At 48.1% G+C, this 22,985-nt stretch overlaps 1 protein-coding gene across 1 annotated transcript; it reads right to left on the reverse strand.

Moving 5' to 3' along the window:
- Positions 1-1,376: 1,376 nt before the first annotated feature.
- Positions 1,377-21,593, reverse strand: LOC104542776 (calcium/calmodulin-dependent protein kinase kinase 1-like; the record flags this gene model as incomplete). The annotated part of the gene is made up of 6 exons (XM_010187204.1): positions 21,138-21,593; positions 10,845-10,892; positions 9,069-9,122; positions 2,685-2,736; positions 1,984-2,117; positions 1,377-1,413 (listed from the first exon to the last, which is right to left on the reverse strand). Coding segments are annotated over exons 1-6 (781 nt in total), but the record flags the coding sequence as incomplete, so codon positions are not given.
- Positions 21,594-22,985: the final 1,392 nt, after the last annotated feature.

The following is a 22,985-nucleotide window of genomic DNA, read 5'->3' on the forward strand; positions in this document are numbered from 1 at the left end:
CAAAGATGTTGAACAGTACCGGTCCCTGGGGGACACTGTTCATCATTTGCAGAAGGCTGTCCTGAACAGCACTGAGCATCCACAGCTTCCCCTTGCTGCTGAGAGAACTGCAGGCAGGAGCTTGATTTTCCTGCATCCCTCTGCCTGAACCACTCACAGGATCCCAGGCAGAACAAAGGGGAACAAAGAGATGATAGGGCATGCACAACAGGGACACTGCTCACTGTTCAGGGACCAGTGTAACCTCCCTCAGGAGCCCCAGGAGATTTCCCACTTGTCCTGCTATTGCTGCTGTATCTGGGACTGTTATCTTGCTCCACAGGAAGAGCTTGATTTTTTTTTTCCTGCAGCTTTTTGAACCTTCTCTTGCATTTATTTTTACTCAACAAAAAAGCTTGCTCCCTCATCTCTCCCCTTCTTTCCATCCCCAAGAATTCAGGCCTTTAAACAATGACCTCAGCTGCCCTCCCTGCCACACGTGCATCTGCCTCAGCTGCTACGCTTCCGATGCTGCCAGAGTGCCACTGGGGCTTCAGCCAACAGGGAGAAGTGGCCTTTCAAAGGCAAACAGCTTCATTTGCTAGGCAGACCCCCCCCCTCCTTTCACAGCCAGCTTCAAAAGCATCCCATAATTATTTCATGGGAAGCAGCCTTTAAGCCTGTCTCATCAGGAAATGTTACAGGGAAGCAGAGATGTAACAGAGTCAGACATCCCCTTCCTCTGGCTCATCTCAGAGGGCACCTCAGTGCCTCCCAGGCCTGTCCCTCTAGGTTTTGCCTATATTAGGGTTTAGGCTGTGGCTGACACTTCCAAGGTTTGGGGGAGAGGAAGACAAAATGGGTGGAAATCCCCTGCTCTCTGCATAAACACATGGTCAGCTATGACCTCCTACCTGAGCACCCCCACAGCAGGGTCCAGGCTCAGGAGTGTGGCTGTCTTAGAAGGTCCCAAGGAGGTCAGTGTTTCTGCAGGGCTCAGAGGAAACACCCCGAGACAGGACTGCTTTCCAGAGTCACTACCGCTATCCACAGGCTACAGGAGTCTGGAGAGACCAACCTCATACCAGGAGGACAAGAAACCATCCTGCACACTTCCCTTCTCTCCTGACTTTAGGAACCAACACATACGTAAGGGAGGGCAGAGTCTCTGACACTTCTTTTAATGTCCTCATGGTAAGAAGATGTGCACAGCTGTACTGAGACACAAGGCTGCCTTATCCCACTGCCAGAGGCCCTTCTGTCCTGCTGCCTTAACAGGCATTCAACTTTTCAGAAACAGTAAGTCTGCTGAAGTTTGTACAAGTTTCCTCCCGGTACTGACCCCAAGTCCTAGTATGTGATATTGGCAGTTCTATTAGCATATATCACTCACATACCCATGTACAAGTTGTCCTCTGCAGGATCATCAAGGACCTGTAATTGATAACAGAGATAAAGGAAGAGGAGAAAAACAGCAGGAAAAAAAGAAGATACTTTGAATCAAGTAACATTTTACTGCTCCCTGTACACTGTGCTGAGAGCTGCAGAGCACTGAGAACATCTTAGGATAATGTTTAGAGATTCCTGTAAAAAGAAGGGCTTTGAAGGACACAGATTTTCCCATCTTCAGAAAAATCTGGGCTTCTGCCTGTATTTGGAGAAACAGCCTACCAATAAAGGCACTGCTTGTCCTAATCTGACCTCGGTCAACACCAAAAGTGGCACTGAAGCCTTGCACTCATGCACCTTTCCAGGCTTGCCTACACACATTTCACTGGTCAAAGCTTGCTGCTGGGCACCAGCCCAAAGCCCAGGGAAAGTATGTCAGTTTGTCATACATGATTGATATGATCTTGCTTGGAATCACCATTTCTGAACATTCAATTTCCAAGCAACTATTTTAAGCCAATTGGGGCTGAAGTAGAAGCAACTGAAGAAAGATCCTCTTGCTGCAATACTAACCAGACTTGTTTCAATATAGCTTCAGGTAAAGAAGTAGCTCACCTCTATCAGCTTAACAATGTTGATATGGTCCAGTTTCTTTAAGATGGCTATTTCCTGATAGACTCTGTCCAGCGGTGCCATGGGCTTCGGCTGCTCTCCGGAGGATGCTTTCGACCCTCTGGGAGGAGGCCGACCTGCAATTGTGATAACATTGTAAGGAAAAACTCACTTTCCAGCAGCACCCAGCATGCAGGAGTGAGCAGCCACTCGGTTGCTCTGCAGATACCTCCAGCTATTCTGGAAGATCTCATCACAGCATTATCATCCCAAAACACTAGTCTCCACCCAAACCAGAGATTTCCAAGCCCCATTCAGACCAGCTCCTGCTGGCCTCCCAGCCTGCTCTGTTTGGCAGATCCCATGGCCCAGCCACTGGAGCCAGGCGCCTTCCGAGGGGGTAGAAAAGTCCCTGGGAGGAAAGGGTCTACCTTGCCTAACTTTCAGCACTTAGTTAGGCTTTACAGATGGTGAACATGGAAGACTCAGTACTTCAAAGTGACCCAGAAAAATCAAAGCCAGGAAACTAATTTCCAAGTGTGTCAAATTCTCCTGTGTTTGTGCCTGCTCCTTCACCACCCACTGCATTTTCACTGCCCACTTGGGCAGCTTTCAAATGAAGCCAAGTTCCACAGTTCTTGCAGACAACATTTCTACAGAGAGATTTGCCTGGCTGAGGACAAATCTAAATGTGAGATACCCACGTGGAAACCCATATTGCTTCAAGAGCTTCTTTTTGGAGAGGACTTTCATAGCCTAAGAGAAGAAGAAAAAGCAGTGTTAAAACTGAACAAGAACCCACATGCTTATTGCTGTGACCTGGGAGTATGCTGGACATTAGGGACTGGCTCAGGTCTCTCCTCAACCTAAAGAGGTCTTCTGGTTAGTAACCATGAGACACACAAACACGCTGACACGAGCTTTCCTAAAGGCACTGCTCACCATTTGTTTCATTCATCTTTTTCCCATGAAAAAATAAATGGTTTTGATTTATCTTAAATTGGAAAAAGAAGAGGGAGTCAAAGTTCTGCATCTGGGGAAGGAGCTTGAAGCAAGAGCTGGGTTCTTCTAGCTGACCTTTAAGTACCTGTTGTTTTGGATCATGTTATGGCCATGCATGCAACTCAGAGCCACTTCAAGGCTGTTCCACCTTGTGCTTTACTTTGCCAGCAGGTCTAGGAAGGAAAAGAGCTGTGTGTCATGGCCATACTGCTAACACCCTCTCAACCTCCATCACAGGTCAGGGTGAGGACACAGCCTTGCCACCAACTCTGCACTCCCTTGGGAGGCCTTTTATATTCCCAGAGACTGTTTTTGCCCCATAAACCAATTCCATGCTGCTAGAGCAATATAGAGGACATGCAGTGTGATCCAGCACCATGTCCAAGACTATGAGCGAGATATTTTGCGGGTATCCAAACTTGCATCATCAGAAGTGGTAAAACCAGCTCTGCGCAAGAGCACAGCCAAAACACGGGGAAAGAGCCAGGATTTGGCCAGCAGCTCCCCATTCTCCTTGCACATGATCTTGTGCTGGCACTACTGCGAACCCCGACAGCTGAGGTGTGGGAGTGGGGCAGGGTAATTTTTTCTGCCATCCAATTGGCATTAGCATAATGACAAAGGGCAATCTGAATTTAATAAACAGTCTCTGCAGCTCCATCTGCTCTATACATTAACAAATTTTTTGAGGGCCACTCAAACAGCCCTGAGCAGCCAGCAGATAAGTATTTCATGAGAAGTCAGCTCATGGTACAATTTGTGTAGGAAAACTCTATGCTCCCAGGAGCTGGAATGGTCAATTGCTTCATCCCCTAGAACAGGTAGTTACTCCCATTAAGCATCCAAATCTGTAATTCACACTGGAGTGACCCCTGCAAAATATAATTAACCAAAGACTCCCACAGGACACAGTCAAATGCCAAGGAATTTTGCATTAATACCAGAGGCAGGTTCTGCATGTTACTTGTTTTTACACAAATACCAAGAACAGGTCACAGGCCATTTCGGCGAGCCACTTCCCAAGCTGTTTCTTCTGGCAGCGATGCCACCACACGCCCCAGGATCCCCATCCTCCCAGCAGTGCTCCTACTGCAGACAGGTTCGCACCTCGCTGATAGGATTGTTATTTTTGGTACTGATCCAGTGAAATCCTCTGGATTTGCATCCATGTAATTGATAAGAGACACTGTGTAGTTCTCAATCCTGCCTGACAGCTCCTGAGCCAACTGTTGGAAATGATGGTGTTGAGAGACAGTCTCAGAAGTGCTTATCTTTTACTTAGCACAGCGCTGTGTCCAATACAGTTAATGATTCATGGTCTGCTGAAAGAGGATCTAAGGTGTGCACAACCACCTCTGAGGATGGCCAGGACCAAGCGTCTGGGGACTTCCTACAGTCCTCACTTTTATCTCTTCATAATGAAAATTTATGAGGAAAAAATCCAAAGGTTTTCATACACCTATTTTTCTTTCAACCAGTGTCCCAGCCTGGGAGAAGGCTCCCTATCTGTCAGTCCCACCTTGAGTCCTCTCTGCCTTCTGCCTTTAGAAAGAGAAGAAATAGAAGATGCAGTTGCTGCTGAAAGCTCCCAAGTTGCACCAATGCTTGGGAAACCCAGTCTGAGAAACTGAACCACTGTCACCAGCAGTGCCCATATCAGAGCAGTCCTTCCTGGGGCAGGCTCTGGGGAGAGGATAGAGGGAGCAGAAAGGTGCAGAGAGCATTGACAGCAAAGACAAGAATTGCTCTCAGGGACAGAAATGGAGAGAACACCCACTGCTGTCACCCAGACTCCTTGGGGGTTGCTATGAGGGGCAATGAGGAGATGAGTAGGGGTTACTGTATTGTACATGACCTGACTGCCACCTCTCCTGCCATGGAAGAAGCACCAGCATGCTTACACCAGCTCCAAAGCACCAATATCTGCTACTACTACACATGCAGCGCTGGATCAGAAGAAAGGATCTGTCCCCACTGCACTTTCAAACACAGAGGGATAAAGAGCAAGCTTCATTATGTAACAGGCCAGAGCCACTTAATTATCACAAGAGCAGAGACGAGAGCACATGGCAGTGCAGCCTTACTTTAATTACAGCCTGAGCTGGCAGGGCAAGGTTTTCTCCCTGAATTGTAGCTGCACATAATGGCAGCAACACAGGGATCCTTCAGCAAACCTTTCCTTCCAGGCTCACACGCATGAAAGAGCCAAAGACATTTGTACTTGCAGGCAGAGCTAATTACCCAGATAATGCCTTTCTGATAAAGAACCAGCTCAGAGTCAAGCCAAGGGATTTTCCCTTTGCACTGGCAAGCATTGCTTCAGCTTCCTCTGGAAAAGACGAAGCCCAAAGGAGATTTTGTCCACCCATGTCCTTGTACCCACCTTCCTTCCAACTATTCACATTTCCTTTGGTGTACATTTACTATCTAAGTTTACTGCATTCCTTCTAGCAACCTTGCAGCTGGAAGCCACAGGGAAGCAGCTTCATAAGGATGCCTGAGGGAAAGGAGATCCCAGGTTTATGGAGAGAAGGGATGCTTGGGACACAGCAGCTTTCACAGCAGCAAGGCCTCCAGCCCACATCCTGCTGCTGGTGACGACAATAGCAAAACAGCCATATTTAGGGGAGGAAAGAGTCATAAAATTGGATCAAGCCAAGGGAACTTACCACCTTGTGATGCTCTCACAGCACTTAGGATGTTGTTTTCTTTGGTAACAGAGGGACTTGCATTGTGAGGGACTCAAATCCATGCAAGAGCATAAGATCTGCATACAGTTCCTACCCACAGCTTCCAGGGCAGGGGGATGTTGCTCAAGGGTCACTACTAACCACCTAAATCCTCCACTAGTGAGAGACAGTGCCCTGCGGAAGGGCTGAGCAGACCAGAGAGCATTTCCAGCCCTTTCTCACCTCTCCTATCTGACAACAACATCCCTCAGAGAAAGTGGTTCAGAGGGAACCTCTGCCGAGAGAGAGGAGTACTACACACCGAAAGAAAAATCCCAAACCAGACAGGCTCAGCTGCCATGCTCCTAAAATCCTGCATTTGTCACCTTTGTCCCAGTCACCATTTATCATGTCGGCAGCAGAATTACTTCAGCAGGCTGTGACACCACAGCATGGATGCTTTCCTGGAGTGGTCACACTTGCCTGTCTCCAGCCATCTTCCGCTCTTATCTCGGGTGACCCAGCTCCTCTTGACCCTGCTACTACATAGCACAGGGTGATACAGTAAATCAGAAAGCAATTCTCTGGTCCTTATGGCACCTGAGCGCAGCTGGCAGAGTTCAGTAGCTGTTACATGAGCAGGAGTTAAGAAATGTGGCCTTCCTTTCCCACCTGGGTAGCAACCAAAGCAGATTCTCCAAGGGCTAGAGAGTTCAAGGCATGCTGCTGGCCACTGTTCCCTCAGCAGCAGCATTTTATTCAGCCATTTCTTTTCCTAAACTTGGAAGAAATTTCTCCTCATCATTGAGAAAAGAGCCCTCCATGCAAAAGTTGTTAGGTACAAACAGAGACAGAGAGCACAATCACACAAATATTGTTTCTTAGGAAACCAGATTAAAAAAAGAAAAAGGAAAAAAAAGAGAAACCTACTGACAACCTACAATGCCATTGCTTCTGTCCAGGAGTAGCATAACAAATGTTCATCATAACCACTCTCCTTTGAAAGCTGATTTAGAGATTGACAATAGGAAGGAGACATGACCCCAGGCATCACAGAATCAAATTTCATCAGTCCAACAACTCCAAACTGGATCTCCACTTAGACACATTTGCCTTTGCTTTTTATTTAATGCTTTTTCACAGAGCTTGGCTTTTCTTCTTTTTTATTCCTAGTCACTGTCAAAGCAGCCATTAACCAGTTACATGATTTACTGCTATTTCTCTTCAGCCAGCTCCTGGACTGTTTTAGCATCTTGGAAAAGTGGAGGCCTCTCCATCATGACTTGCTCCCTTGGAAAATGCAAGCATGGGCACCTGGAAGGACTGGGAGACAGACTGTCTGCTTATGACTGCAGCTGGGGAAGGGGGGAAGCTCCCACTGCCTCAGCCAAAAGGGCAGCAAGCACATGAAACGTAGACCTCAGCATCACATCCCTTCAGCAGAAGTGCAGCCATCTGCCCTTTCCTCTCCCACACGCTGACACTCACTGCAATGAGACAGATGGACACTTCTGATGCTCTCACTCTGGTGCCATCTCTCCATCTGCTGTAGCACTCCACACACCCTCCAGGATCAGCTTCACAGTCCCAGGGTTGCTGCTGAGAGCTGGTTCAGTCCCTGCCTCAACCACCGCAACAGAAGGATCAGGATGAACCAAATAGTACATCCTCACAAGGGATAGGTGTCTGCAGTAAGGGGGTCTGCACAGCCCATCCCTCTTCAGGTAGCTGAAGCAGTGTCCAGGCATGGCAGCCATTCTCAGGCAGCAGTAGCATTAAAGTGTTTGCTTAGATTAGAAGAAGAAATTGAGATTAAGGGGGATTAACTAACACACACCAGGCTAACCTGGACACAGGCTTTCACTTTTGGCTTTGATTTGACCAGCTAAATCTACATCTGCAGAGCAAACCTCTCTGCAGAACAAAGCCATCCTGCTGCAAGGCACAGGAGGGAGGTCTCAGAAGGCAGCAGAGAAAGGGAGTCGTCGGATACAGCAGCTGCTCCAGTGTGGCAGGTGAGTCAGCTTGGAAAGCACAGGGATTGGAAAGAATTGTGGTTCCTTTGCTTGGCCAGCTTCAGGGAACCTTGTCCAGAGTTTTATCTCATCTCCTCCATCCTTCATTTCAAGACATTTCTGCAACTGCATGCCTGCTGGAAGCACAGAAGGCCTAATGAATCCTAACAGGCCTACAACTCCCACCTGACCTCTCCAACCGGACACATCACTTGTACATCCAAGAGTCAGGGAGGAAAAGCTAGCTGGGGAGTAACAGGGAATGAGCATGCTTTAAAACTACACAGCATATTCTTATTTCCCTTTGTGCCAAGATCAACAGCTCCATGCACTGGGACAGGGAGCAGCACAGGAGTCCAACTCATGCTCTGATGGGCCCATTTTCACCCACATGGCCAGTGAAAGCAGGCTCTCTCTCACAAATGCAGTACAGAACAGCAGCTGAAGCGCAGGGCCATATGCACGGGGCTGTCAAAGGCAATGGGGCTTGGGTTCAACAGCACTGCAACCATCCAGCTCTGCTCGGCACATACCCACCCTGGGATCCACCAGTAACTGCTTAAAGCTGTCTCCTGTTTCTTCAGGCCCAGACACACACAGTAAGGCAGTTCTCCTTTTGCCAGCTGCCCAGCTTCTGCTGTCAGCAGAGCAAAACTTTTCACAGGGCAAGCCCAGGGACATGAGCACATCTCCACAAGCAGATTTTGCAGGAATCCCAGCTGGGATGGTTATGATTCACCTGCTTCTGAAAGGGGAGGGACAGAGAAGGAGCCTTCAGCATAAGCAGCCTTTCTGAATCTAAACCTCTCCAAATTCTGGCTTCAGCTCAACGGAGGATTTAAAAGCCAAGGCTTGCCTTCTGCACTGCATCCTGCACCTCATGACCTGAAGGTGAGGTCCTGTTTGGTGTACGGTGAGGCATCCACAAGAGAGTACGATGCAGCAGAGCCAGGCACTGCCCAGTTGGGCCACACCATTCAGTATCTTTCTGATAAACACCCCCATTTCCTTACAAAACACACCTGCTCACCCCAGGCTGAGCTTCCAATGCACAGCAGGTGCTGAATACCACCACCCACATCCCTCTAATTTCAGGTGACCTGTTTCATAGCTAGAAAATGTCAAGATAAATCAGCAATATGCTTCTGCAGCCTGCCTCCGAGATCCTTGCCTGTTACATAAGGCAGCCCACCTGATTTCCCTCCCCTTCAGCCCCCCATGCAAGCTGCAGTGCAGGCAGCGGCGCACTGCTACTGCTCTGTGCCCAGCGGGGAGGTTTCAGTTCCTTGCATGCCACCTGAATCAGAAATGCATGTGCTACAAGCAGCAAGGCAGGGAGCACCTAGCTCTCCGGGGTGCAAAAAGGAAGTAGCAGTGGTGAGCAGAGGAGAGAAACACTTACATAGTACTTGTCATCGTTCTCGTTGTAGGCCAGTTTCACAACACCGTAGGAACCCTAAAAATAAAAATAAATTGCACAGTCAGTTCAGCAGCTTCATCTTGTCTCCTTGCTGCTCAAGGCTGGTAGACCATGGCATACACAGTGGGGGGTGGAAAAAAAAAAAACAAACCCCTTCAAGGCCCAGACCATGCCTAGCCCTGGGCAAAGTGATGTGACCCTGCAGCGAGGTGGTGTGTCTTAGCAGCTTTGTTGGAGCCATGGGGCATTTGAGGATTAGCAATGTGTGGAGGAGCTGAGTGTTAGCCCAGCACCTCCTGTCCTGAGCCAAAGACACTGTGTCTGTCTTAACCTAAACATGGGTAGGGAGTAGAAACAGCAATTTTCAAGCAGATTTTTTGAGCAAGTTTGGAAAATCCTCATGAACATCATTCCTATACTTCTGGGCAAGATGGTTTACAGCAGGAAGCCTCTCCATCTCTTGACAACAAACGGACTTCAGTGAAGACAAGCTGCCTGCTTTCGGCCAACCACATGTTGCCTAGGCAGATGCAGACCTGGACTGCTCCTGTACTCACAGCTCCAGTGACACCCTGAAGTCAAACTCTACCCAAACCATTGTTTTTACACTGTGCTGCATCAACACGATACACTTAATTCAAGCAAGACATAACACTATGGCTAGACATCATCCCTAACAGATGCCTGTTTAATAAGTTACTGCGATGAACACTACAGCTTTCAAAGTATTTCTCTTGGCTTCACCAAGAACTGGACTGAAGGTCCAGGTCTCGGAGAAGACCAACAAGCCATCTTGCTGATACAGAAGCACAGCAGGTCCAGCAGACCTTCTACCAGCTCAGGGTGCCTATCTGCTTGCTGTGACCTCCAGAGATGGAAGACGCAGGAGCAAACCCACCAGAGAAGGCCTCACACCCTCATTAAATCATACTTCAGTCAGTGACAGAAGCCATAACTGAGTCTGAAGCTGTGTATGAGTTTCCAAAGACATCTGCTGTACCATTAGCAGTGGTATCTCCAGCCTTACACCCTGACTTGCCAGCAGCCAAGCATGCAACCCACCATACACATGGGAAGGGAGCCTCCTCCCATGGCCCAAGGCCTCTTGTTTTGGGCTAATGAAGCTTTTGGTGAAGGTCACTGCAGCTCAGGGTGCAGTCCCTGCCAACTGCAGAGGTAGGTACAGCTTCTAGACAGCACCGTTGCTCGTGGACCATCTGCAGTGGTGGCAAATGCCCAAATGTGCAGGTGTCTGAACTACTCACCAGCCCAGACCTCTAAATAACTTTGGAGGAATCTCTTCTGAATCATTCTGCAGCTTTTAAACATGGACTAGGATTAAACTAGCATTTCGTTCATGGACATAAAAACTGAAACTAGTCCTGATGGGGACCAGACACCTGCCTCGATCCTTTTTTGGTTTACTTTCCTTGGGCTGTATTAATGCATCAAAGGCTCTTAGTGTTACATCTGGCAAGCAAACACCTTGGAATGGAGCCAGCTTAACCACCTTCAGAGGGAAGGAGAATAAATTTAGATTTCAGAGGAAGTAGCTGCACTTTGACCTTGAACAAAACTTGCTCAAGCTAATAAGGAAAATAAAACCCCCAACCAAACAAACAAAAACCCAAAACAAACAAAAAAACCCAAACCAAAAGTGCAAGGAGTCTTAGCCAGTAAGAGCTGGCACAGTCTTTTCACCTGTACTCATGTGTGCATGCAGGTCGCTTGTGACAAACACGAGCTCCGGTGTCCTACCTTGCCTATTTCGCTCTGCAGCTTGTACTGGTTTAACTGCACGCAGTCCTGCAGACAAGAAGAAGATAATTAGAGCAGTGGTAAAAGGAAGTGACTGAGCTTGAGTCAGTATCATGTAGAAGCAGAATGCTGAATAGTGACAGGCTAAGTCTTATTTAAACTGATACGTGTTACACTATAAGCACTGATTTAATTTATTTTAATGACAGCTCAGGACAAACAACCATAGGCTGAATTCTGGCTCTGGTTGTGCTTACATAACACCAGAGGCCCCTCTACCCCAATTCCCCAGCATCACTCCAGGTTCAGCCCAGTGACCCTGACAATAGCCTCTGGCCTCTCTACACTGACCATCCACATCAGACTGTGCTCAGTACCAAGCAGAAAAACACCCATTCTCAGCTGCATGTTGCTCTCACAGGCTAGCAGCTCCCAGCACCTCAGCAAATACACCAGTCCCAGGGTCACAACATGAGGCCATACCCACCCCAACATCAGCCTCTGCAGACTCTGTGTGAAGGCAGAGGCTGCACCAGAGGAACCCTCACCTGGACCACAGGCTGCTCTTTGAGGAGAGCACATGGAGCCAAGCTCCTCTGCAACACAACTCAAACAATATGGATTCCCTTCAGCTGACACAGTATTTGCCAAAATAAATCACCCCTAAGCAGGCCTGTTTGCAAGCTATCCAGCACCAAAACCCCCAGGGTGGGAGGGTGGTAGATGCAGACTCCCAGCAGGCTGTGACGAGGGTGCAGTGATGGAGCGCTGCGTTACTCGACAGGCTGGGAGCCACGCAGCGAGTGACAGCGGCCTAGCATATCAACTGCTGGAAGCGAGGGTGGAACAGAGGAGCCATGCAGTCATCTGACGCCAAAACCACCATTTGGTTTAGTATTGTACTGCCTAGTGGAAAACATTTCCTTTCACAGTGGCAGCAAAACCCCTCCATCCTCACTAGTTACAAGAAAATCCCAGATGCCACAGAAGCCTGGGGGGCTCAAGACCACAAGCACAGAGTGAGCACTATGCACTGCCTGCACTGAGCTCTCACCCAGGGGCCCTGTCTGGCTCTCCCACCATGCTAGGGCCCTCAGGACAGCACACCTCACTGCAATGCAAAGCTCCTGGCCAAGAGTCACAGTGCACTTGGGGGGATCTCTGCAGCATTGGCACCAGGGAGTGCGGGCTGCAGTGGCTTTTGCCTTGGTCCTGACTTAATACAACAACTGCGCTGCAGGTGAGGAGATGGCCCCAAACTCAGTGGGGTGAGGGAAAGGGGAGTTTCCAACCACAGCACATGGTGTGGGATGAGCCTTAGATGGATTACACTTCCCCAGACAGCATTTTTGAACACAATATTTCTCCCCAAGATTGCCAAGCACTAAAGCAGACTGGAAATTCACTTCTAGCCTCTACACTGGGCACTTCTTTGGGAACAAAGCTGATATGAAACACACAGGCTTCTGCTACCAATCAGCCTTTCCATAATCCTCAAAATAGCCCTGCAGTCTATTGCAGAAACAGTGCCAGGACAGCAAAGCAGCCTTCAGTCCATTTCTAAGAACTGGGGATGTCATGGCCCTGTCCCCATGAAACATCCTCACTGGAAGCAACACTCGTCAGTCTCTCAGGATGCATTAGGAGCACAAATTTGGTAGATGATAATTCTGACTTTTCCCTATCACCAACCAGAAGACACTCCTAACACAAGCAATCGTTACAGTGAAGGAGAATAAAAGAACGAGGAACTGCTGACTTTTTAAGCTTGTACATAGTGGCTTGTCAGGGATACAAGGAATGATTTAAATCTTGATCTTGTTTCCAGTGAGGAAAGATTTTTCCACCACCCTAACAGTGAGAAAGAGCCAAGTGTGAGTAATGGGGCCACAGAAGTGTATTAACACTGCTGCTAGCAAAACATGTATCTTTCCAGAGGCAAAAAACAATCTATCGGAACTAGGAGCAACAAGAGAGGAGAGATCATAACCCAGCAAAAGCCAAGATGTAAAGCACAAGACCACCAAAATATATCAAAAAGAAAAATCCCACTGAATTCTGTAGAAAGGACTCCCCTCCCTGAAGTGGGGGGCAGCACACAGGAACCCATGGTATGGACACATGGAGGACAAATTCTCCTGACAATCCCATGTCAGCAGATTCATTTCCCATCCCAAAGCTGTGTTTTGCATTGCAGTGATTTTCACAAATTAAGCAGGAACAGTTTCCTGTTGATGTCTCCTGCCCTGGGTTTCCCCATGCTTGGCTTTGCACCCCCCACCTTGTCCTGTGCAAAGCTGCAGTGCAGCAGAGATGGGGAAAAGCTCGCAGGAGGTGCTGAGACAGGCAGGAAAAGTGACCACCCCTCTGAGAAAGCCTCCAACCACCTCAGGATCTCCTGCTCTTCCAAGCAGCAAGCTTGCAATGCCCCGGTCCTGTTAAGAGGCCTCCTCTCCTAAGCAGAGATTACTTGCACAAGTAGCCAGCCACTGACATGTGAACATATTCTCTTTGATCTGCACTTGCTATCTTGTTTCAAGACAGGGTACCTTCTCTGAAACAGTTTGCAGCTTCTCTTTGGAAACACACTGTCCAGGAAATCACAGTGGTATTTTTTCCCCTCCCTCCTGAAGGGGCTGAATCCGTCACGTGGGATTTTGCAGGATTTTGCATTCAGCTGGGCAAAGTCCCTTACAGAGCATTTATATTTAGTGGAACCAAGGAGGGACTAAGCCCGTTCCCTGTGCTCAAGGCACCAATTCCTTTGAACCTGGCCAACACCATCTCACTATCTCTCTTGCCTCTCCGATTAGAAATTACCATTCCACACCAAACCGATCACCTGAAACATCTCTGGTCTTTCACTGCTGCTAAACGGAGCTTGCAAGCGATGCCAGGACACTTGCCTTTGGGGATGTTTTTTCAAAAGGAATGGATAAATACTGCAATGGCAATTTCACCCAGAGAGGTCTGAGGGAAAGGCAACGATAAGGTTTGCAACACAGCCGCCAAGAATTTACACTCGCCATCGCTGCACCCCTACCCAATCCACACCTCCATCATTCTCCACTCCGCAAGAAGCACTGTCATCTTAGCTCCTGCCATGCTTTGAGTGCTTGAGCTGAAGGCAGCAAAAATCAAACCAGATTACAGGTGCTTTCTACTTTTTTTTTGTTCCCCACCCTGCAGAAAGACCACAATTCACAGCTCAAGTGACTCTCCCCCATGTCCCTGCAGACTGGCAGGGTGGTGGTGATGTTATTCTCCTGCAGGAAGCAGAATAATTGTACTGTTCTTTTATCAGAGTGAAACACCTATCTCTGGGCCGAGTGCTTCTTACAGATAACACTGTACAATCCTCTTGATTCCATCATGCCAATGTATTTGCAACTGCTGATAAATACAAACAGAGCAAGAACCTTAATGAGATCCTTTAATGAAAAGCTATCAGCAAATTAGACTGCTGTGTCCACCCAAGTGTGCAGTATTTGTTTCGCCTTAAAAAACAAGATGCCCCATTTGTTAACGTGTCCAAGGTATTACTCAAAGAGGAGGGTGGTGTGTGAATCAATGCCACAGTAAAAAACTGATCAAAAATCATAAAGCACAGCGAAGCCCAGAGTCCAGCCCTGATTCAATAAATCCACTGCTACCACCGTGTGACAGAAACCCCAAGAAATTGAGAATTGGGCCTTTTCTGTCCAGGGAACACCAGGATGGGAAAGAAGAGACAGAGTTGGTTTCCAGAGTAAGACATTTCTGAAAACAGACTATCTACATACTTACATATATAATGAAGATTTTCCCCACCAAAAAAGAAGCCAAATTCACCAATCTGAAAAGAATTGCAAGCTTCAGAATTCAGAGAAGCAACTTTAAAGAGAAACATGGGAAAGAAAATTGGGAACTAAAAGACAGGCAGTGAAGATAGCGCTGGTTTAAACTTATCCCTGCTGGAAGAAGTGAAAGCAGTTCCAAGAACAGAAAAAATTAAAATAAAAGCCAGAAAAGGAATATCAGGGGTAGCAACGAACATAACTTAGACAGTTGTCTAGGGACAGAGAAGGACACACAGTATGCCCAGAGCTCACAGAGGGAAGAAAACCAGATTTTTAAACAACATCCAAAACCAAGTGCAAAACTTGAAGCCCAGCACGACTGGCCACTGGCAGGAGCGCTGGCCATGGCTGGGCAGAAAGAGCAACACTGAGGCACAGTAACGTGGTCTGGGCTCACCCATCTGAGACCCTAAAGCTGGATGCAGGAGCTTGGGCACTTGCCACATCACTGGGACAGAAGAAAGAGGGCTGGGACCAGCAGGACAAAGGCAACCCTGTTCCAGCCCCACTGCAACTGTGGCTGTGGGCTTTCCTCTTCTCTCAACCCTGCCTGTAGACAAGCTGGAAATGTAACTTTTATTTAAAGTTAATTAATCCAAGGAAAAGAATTTAGCAATGCCTGTTGGGGATTCTTCTTTGAAGAAATGTTTTCTACATATCTTTGATCTTCTCAAGAGAGCTCTAGTTTGAGCACTGCAGTAAGACCTCTAGAAGAAATTCATTTGAGGGACTTGAGGGGCTGGAAGGGGAAATGCTCCAGTCCACACTGCACAGGAGCTTGGTCCTCATTGCTGCCCTGGTCCCACCTGGGTTTACTTTTGTGCACAGTAAGGAAATTACAACCTCAGCGGAAAAAAACCTGGCAGCTCCACAAGACTAGATGAGCATCAGACCTGGATGAGCCCGGCACCAAAGCTCTCAATACCAGCTGCTTCAAACCAGTTGGCCAAAGAACAGGAGGCCTATAATAAAGTTGTGGAAAGCCAAGGAAAGAAAAGAACAAAGCAGCAATTTACTTTCCATGCCACAGAGATAAGCCATGGACATCAAGCTCAGGTAAATTCCCTTTGTCAGCTTGTCCTCCTTGCATGCTCAGGCCAGCAGCAGCACTAAGGAGGGAGAACATCCTGGCCCGACTCATCCTCTCCACTCCTGCTAACGCACGCACAGCCCCAGCTGTGCAGGGCTGATGTGCAGGGCTGCTCAGGCAGCAGGAAGCTGGAATGAGCTCCCACTGATGCCAGAGGGTGGAAGGACCACATAGCTGGAAGATCCAGGATGCCAGTGGGTGGGTGGATGAAGAGGAGAGAAAGGGAACATGTGAAAGAGAAAGGACGATTCAGCCAGGAGAGACTGGAGAAGAAGAGGTATAAAGCAATTAACTATGCTGGCAGGTCTGGGGGGGAAGTCTGGATAAAAGATATCTTTTTTTCTTCTTCTAGACAGTCTCCAAGTGAGACTTTTCTTGAGTACCTGAAGAAGTTGGTTTGGGACAGCAGAATTAAAAAAACCAACCAACCAAACAGCATTGGATTTTCAAATGTCACTTTCCAGCAAGCAGCACCCCTACCCTTTCACAGATGCAAGCCCTGCCATTTGAGGTAGGACAAGCTCTTGTCAAACACAGTGACAAGACGCCCATCATTCTCTACAAATACATTCACAGGGAGTCTCACCCTAGTACCTACAACCTCTGGAGCATCCTCCATGCACCAAAGCAGAAGCTGCTTTTAGCAGCCCCAGGAAAACCACTCTCACCATGCTGCCAGCACCAAGGAGGAGTGGGGAATGTCACATCAATGGAGGCAATGTGGGCCAGCGACCTCAGCTCTGGAGCCTGTGCCTCAGCTCTGCAGTTACGCACTCTTAATAGCTTCAGCTTAACCACCTTTGTGCTACAGCTGAAGGCAAAGCACCCTTGCTAGAATGAAGTACTGATGGGCAGCAAAGGCATCAGCAATCCTACCAGCTTAACGGGCACTCCTACCAGAAAAGGCAGCACTGAAAGGACCTTCCAGGCCACGGGCCATGAATAATCTAAGGCAAGAAAGGAACAAGTGGGGAATGTTGAAAGTTACATAAAATTTTGATAGAGAGATGACAGTTCAGGTTAATTCAATACACAGTAATGCTGTCAGGAGATGAGAATGGGTTACTCCCAGTTAATACTGCAGATCCAGACTTGTCAGCAGTGGCTGCAAGACACCAGCAGCTGTCAACTCTTCATCCCAGGGCAATTAGCTAATTAGTGACTCTGCTCGGTTGATCGGGAACTGCCTCTGTGCAAGACAAGCCCTGGCTCCACTGCAGCCCCACCAGCCCAGAAGCCATTGTCATTCTTGTCGTGGTTCAGGCCCAGAACATAACTGAGCACCGTGATGCCCCAAAAAAGGGCTACTCAAAATAAGAACTGGGAGGGCTTCTCACCACTTAAACAGGTCACAGGCAAAAGACAGACTCATCATAAGGAATAAAAACAAAACTATTTTAATTTGTTACCAACATCGGAGTAGAACAACGGGAGATACAACCAGATCTTAAAAATCAAAACACGTTCTCCCCACCCTTCCCTTCTTCCCGGGCTCAGCTTTTGTTCCCGGTTCCTTCACCTTCCCCCTCCCTGTTTGCCTTGAGACGCAGGGGGATGGGAGGTCAGGGCCGGTGCCAGAGAGAGAGAGGAAATGCCCTGCACCCCCCTTAAATACCTGAATTCGCAGGGGCAGTGATTGGCTTGGCCCTGGTCAGAGGTGGGTCCGACAAAGGAAAAGGGGGAGCTTTTCAGGTAGCTTCTTAAAGGGCCACCTCCATAGCCCTTCCCCCGTTACCAAAGATGCAACCAAAAACCCCTCACAGAAAACCCAATACAGGTTAATAACAAACCCTCAATAACAAACCCAAGGAACTCCACTTGGGCACTGGATGCAGGGATGGGACAGCGGGATTCACTGCCTGCTCGCAGCACCAGGTGAAGCCTCCTGCAGCACCACAGGCTCAGTTTTGGCTCTCAGCCCTCTGATCCCTGAAGTTTTCCTGCCAGACTGTGAACAAGTACTAAACCAGCATTAAAAAAGCTCAGCAGCATCTCTCTAACTGAACACATGGATCTTCTGTAATTCAGCAACAGAAAGTTCACCTCTGCCATATCCATTCTCCTCATAGCACATCTTTGTTATTTCTCCAGCTCAGTCAAGGATACAGAACTGCTGACAGCAAGGCAGTCAGCTGCCACTGCTGCTATCACTGGAAAGAGAAAGCAGATTCAATCCTAGATTGCTATCAGCATAACACAGCAAGATTTGATATGCAGCCCCATCCATCTTGGCTCCTGATAGACAGCACATGCACGTGTGCCACTGATAAAGCCCAAATGCCCATGAACTTTATCTTCATTTTTGCAGACTCTAGCTCTCGCAGGCAGCAGATGCGAGCTGGTGCAATGGATGTCCTGCCATTCAAAAGGCACTGACTGATGATGCCAGATACTCAATGCAAGGAGAAAGGACCAACTCCAAAATGGCTTTAAGCAGGCGAGAGACAGACTCAAGTACAAATGCGCAGACTGCCTAGAACAAGATGTGTCACAGTGTCATTTTCAGGGACTGGTGAGCTAGATCTTATTAGAGTGACATATCGCCCTCCTTGCTCACTGAGAGCCAGTGTATCAAAATGATCAACAGAAACTTAGCAGCTGCTACTAAGTACGACTGTTTCTCACCACAGGGTTATTTTATCTCCCACAGGACCAAACGCCTCAACAGAAAGTCCTTTCTAACTCTCAGAAGCCCTGCCCCTGCCTCCTGGTTCTATTCAGTCTTCTCTGCCCACCTGCAAGACTCTGCAAATTGCTTACAGCAAACTTGCTGAGCAAATGCATGTAACAGATCTACTCTCCATTTCTCTTCTGAGCTCCCTGAAGCATCTCAGTCCACTGTATAGCCTGGATTTGGACTATCAGTGCCCTCTCACAGCCATGAACACAACAGCCCTGCAACAACCACTTGGCAGCAACTGGCTGGTCACATGCAGGACACCAGACCTGAGCTGCACGTTCGCCTTGCCATCACATATCTAACAGTTCTTCCTCATTCAGTGGCCAGCCTCAAACTTTATCCTATGAACAAGGACACATCTTCCTGGTCCTTTTGCTGTTCCTTACAGGACATAAATACTGTCCCTACACGCTGGGAAGACAAAGCACGGCTCTCGAGAGCACCGCTGTGAGGGCAAGCGCCCACCTCTGAACATGGACAGCTCTCCCCTGGGCTCCCTTCCCCCTCCTACCACAGTGATTCTCCATTAATATGGATGATGCTTTACAATGAGCGCGAGTCTGTTAATCATCTGGGCTGCACTGGAGCTGGGCTTTAAATAGTTATATCAAAGCGACCATTAAAAATGCAGCAGTGCATAAAGAATTGCCACAGGAGCAGGAAAATGAAGGGCTCTGCACCTGCATTTCAGACTAAGCATTTCCTACCCCAGGGCAGGAACTATTGCTCCCCAGGATCCAGATGCTGTGGAAGAGGATAAAGTATTTTGAATCTGCTTGCAGATGGGAATGTGCTAGTCACACTTGACTGCAGTTACTTTGAAACAGATTTCAGACACTCCTGGCGCAGTCCAAGTACTGCAGGATGGGAGAGCTGGCACACAAGTCACGTCTGCTTCCAAGAACTGGCTCCACTCCCTCCCCATCTCCATTATTAAAGCATACAGCTGCCATCAGAGAAGGTGCAAACTCTGCAGTGCACCTTCTGCAGATATCCTCCCATTGGCTGGTGACACCATGACCCATCTCACAGCTAACACGACTTGTAAAACTTTGGCTGATTTGCTCATGCACAGCACCTGTCTTCTCAGATGTGCAAGGGGAAAACACCCACTTTTCAGGAGGGAAACACTAAACCACACAGATGTTAAGCTCTAGGTCACTCAGACCCACACTGGTAAAAGTCTAAACTCAGGAGATTTCAGTCCCTTATGACACAGGGTGGGACCACAGTGGGATTTAGGCATCACAGCTCAGAACACCACAGTGTCCAAGAACAACATATTGTCACAGTGACACTGGCAGAGCCACATTCAGCAATATGTTCCCCATCAACTTGGGGAAGAAGAGTTGGACAGGCACTACTCCTAAGGCCATGGCTGCTCTCTCTGCCCTGCTTCAGTGCCCTGGCACAGCAACAGAGGTGAATTCACTGGGTGAGCAACTGGATAGAAATGATGAGGTAAGGAAAACTTGGAGGTTTTTCCTCCACAAATAGCAAATAAAAATCTCAGGAAACACACAGCCTGGACCTGGGGGATAATTCAAGTGTCAGTCCGTGTTTTTTCCCCAAACCAGCTGCGAGCCCTGCAGAGATTATGTTCCCTCTCCAGTACACCAAAACAGCCCATTCCCTACTTAATATCCTTCCCCAGCCAGCAGCATTTCACAAAACATTTTAGCTTCAAGAACCACCTATTTACAACACCGCCACCATGCCTGGCTTTCAAAGAAAGCCCTGCTGAAGCCTCAGTTCGACCTGCTCACTCCTCTCTCATACGCACTGGACAGCATGGTCCAAGCAGCCCCTCTCCGCTCCCTGTGGCAGCACATCACAGCAGGCATGCCAGTGGGGAAGAAAGGCTGGAAAGAAAAGCTGCAGATGCCTCCTTGGCCTTCCGTGGGACAGCAGAAGGGGACAGGTTTTTCCACCCAGCACAACACAGGGAATTGCAACCAGCAGCCGCTTCCATCAATACACTGACCATTAACAGCATGTTATACCTCTGGGACAGATCTGAACCCAGGTCTGGTATCAGATGCAAGACAGATGAGCAGGAAGGACCACGGCCGCCCAGAGACATTCCTCTGAAGGAGAGGGGGTCACAGCCCTCTGTCACTACTGCCGTTACAAATGCTTTAAAGCAAAGGAAAATCCTGACAAGAGTAGGAAACACTCGTGCTTTTAAGCTGTTTATAAAATTAAATTATGCTCTCAATAATGGCAAAACACAATAGGAGATGTGTAATCTCCAGAAGTTAAAACCATAAAATACCAGCAGCAAAGCTGCCATGACTGATAAACTCCCCAAGGGCACATACAGCAGGGGCCTGAGAGCAAAGCCATTTGGCCACAGCTCTCTCTCTGAGCAACCCAGCAGGCCGCCTGTGTGCTACCACTACACAACAGGGTCCTGGCCCCTCCACAGGGCAATCCCAGGAAGGTGAGGGCTGAAGGAACCAATGTCAGGATCAGGGCTACACCCAGCAGAGGTCTGGGGGATAGATCCAGAAGTGTTCAAGCCATTCCAAGCTAATATGATCCTCAGTTTCAGGGATTTTTTTTTCCCCTTCTTAGAAAAAAGAGTGCTTTCAGATCCACTACTCCAAAAGACTGAAGACTCCCACTGCCAGTTAAGACTTACCTTACCTTGACACCACAATTAAAGGGGAAAACATGCCTACCTCAGAATCCGATATCGAGACCCGATTGGACTCTATCGTTGGCCTCCTCATTATATGTGGTGATGGCCCTGTGGCATAAGGACCATAACCTGGAGTGTTGCTAGAAGCCAAATAGCCTCCCGATGATCTCTCCTGAAGAGACAACTTCCTACTCGATAGGACAGGTCTAGTGAGAGGTCTCTTGGGAACATGCCTCCAGTGAGCATCTTCCAGCCGCTGGGAAGGCAGACATTCATTCATCCCCACATCACTGTTGACTCCATTTCTTTGGATATCTTTTATATTATCAGAAAAGACTGCGTCATTTTCTTCAATGCTGCCTTCGCTATTTTGTTTACTTCTGTCTGGGCCAACAGCCACATCTATAGCTGCTACCCGCTCTGCCAGTTCAGTCTGTGTGTCTTTGCAGCACATGTCTATGCCTCTGTCCATGGCATTTGTTGGAGAGTCCCCCATTGCTGAGTCCAGTTCGTGCGGTCTCAGATGGCACTGCAGAGAACTGCAATGCTAGCGCTCACAGACAGCACGCGGCATGAAGGAATCGCTCCATGAAGTACCTAAAAGGGAACACAGAGGGAAACTGAATAATGATGTTGAACACAAGCATAATCAAGAGACCCAGCTCTGGCTCCTTCCAACATAAAAGAAAATGACAGCAAAACACTGGCAGGCTGTAAAAAAGTTGCAATTGCTCAGAAGGAAAGGACAACCCAAGCATCGAGCCAGATCTGAAAGCAATAAAGGGGAGATTTTATCTAATGTGCAACAAGTGACATAGCTAAAGAGAACTTTTCTCCAGTTAGACAAACAGCCAACTAGAGCTTACAATAAAGGGAGAAGTACAGCTTTTTAGGAAGCCAAGGATTAAGCATCAAACTTTTGACCTCTTGAATTCTTATTTTTAGGGTACAAGAGCTTCTGGTCCATACTCAATGTACATAAGAAATCCACAGCCGTTTACTGCTCCACACTGTGAGGCTCCAGTAAGTGTCCCAGCACGCTCTGGAAACCAAGGCATGGCTGGTGACTTCTACACTCCAGTTATCTGCAACAGAGTCAACGGCAAAGGCAGAATTTAAAAGCAAGTTTGTGGTTCCACAGTCTTCCCCTGGCCTCCCATAATTACAGCTTGCATGGACCATGCATTAACCTTGCTGCCCATCATGTATAAAAGCTATATTGAGTTGCAAATCAACAATGCTTAACAGTTACCAGCATGGGAGAATCACCTTTTCCTTCGGAAAAGACCTACAGAACACAAAAATGCAGTACAAAGCTAAAACTGCTAAATAAAATCACTGTTTCCTGGATGCCAATTTCGGTCTCAATTTAAAACAGATTTCAGTCGTCCCAACGCACTCCAGAGCGGGAAGTGATCCTCTGCAGCACGTGGTTGTCAGCCTGTAATCACCTCTAGAGATGCAGTGCTGCAGGATGGATCATCACACCCCTCTGCCCAGTTTCTGAGGAAAACGGGTGACAACTTAGTTTTAGTCATAGCATTCTGGACTAAGTCCAGTTAATTTTAGCGTAGGCTTAACTCTGCAATATTGCACCCTTTGGTTCTCTATATGCAAAGCAGGTTGTGCGCAGAAATCCCTGCAAGCCAGATGACACTCGCATCGCCCTGCTTTCACACTGCCTGCATTTAATTTACATGAGGAAGGGGTGAGGGTGAGCGAGTTTAAACACACACAACCTCCCAGGCGAGAAGCACAGAGCAAAGGTCAAACCTGGCTCAAAGCTGCCTAGCGACGCTCAGTTAAACACACTGCAGCCAAACTCTGCTGCAAAGAGAAATGACCTCCCGAGTCCCCTGCAGAAGTTCAGCACGACACACGCTGGGCC

This window comes from Mesitornis unicolor, unplaced genomic scaffold (assembly GCF_000695765.1).
Source record: "Mesitornis unicolor isolate BGI_N332 unplaced genomic scaffold, ASM69576v1 scaffold596, whole genome shotgun sequence".
NCBI classification, from domain to species: Eukaryota; Metazoa; Chordata; class Aves; order Mesitornithiformes; family Mesitornithidae; genus Mesitornis; species Mesitornis unicolor.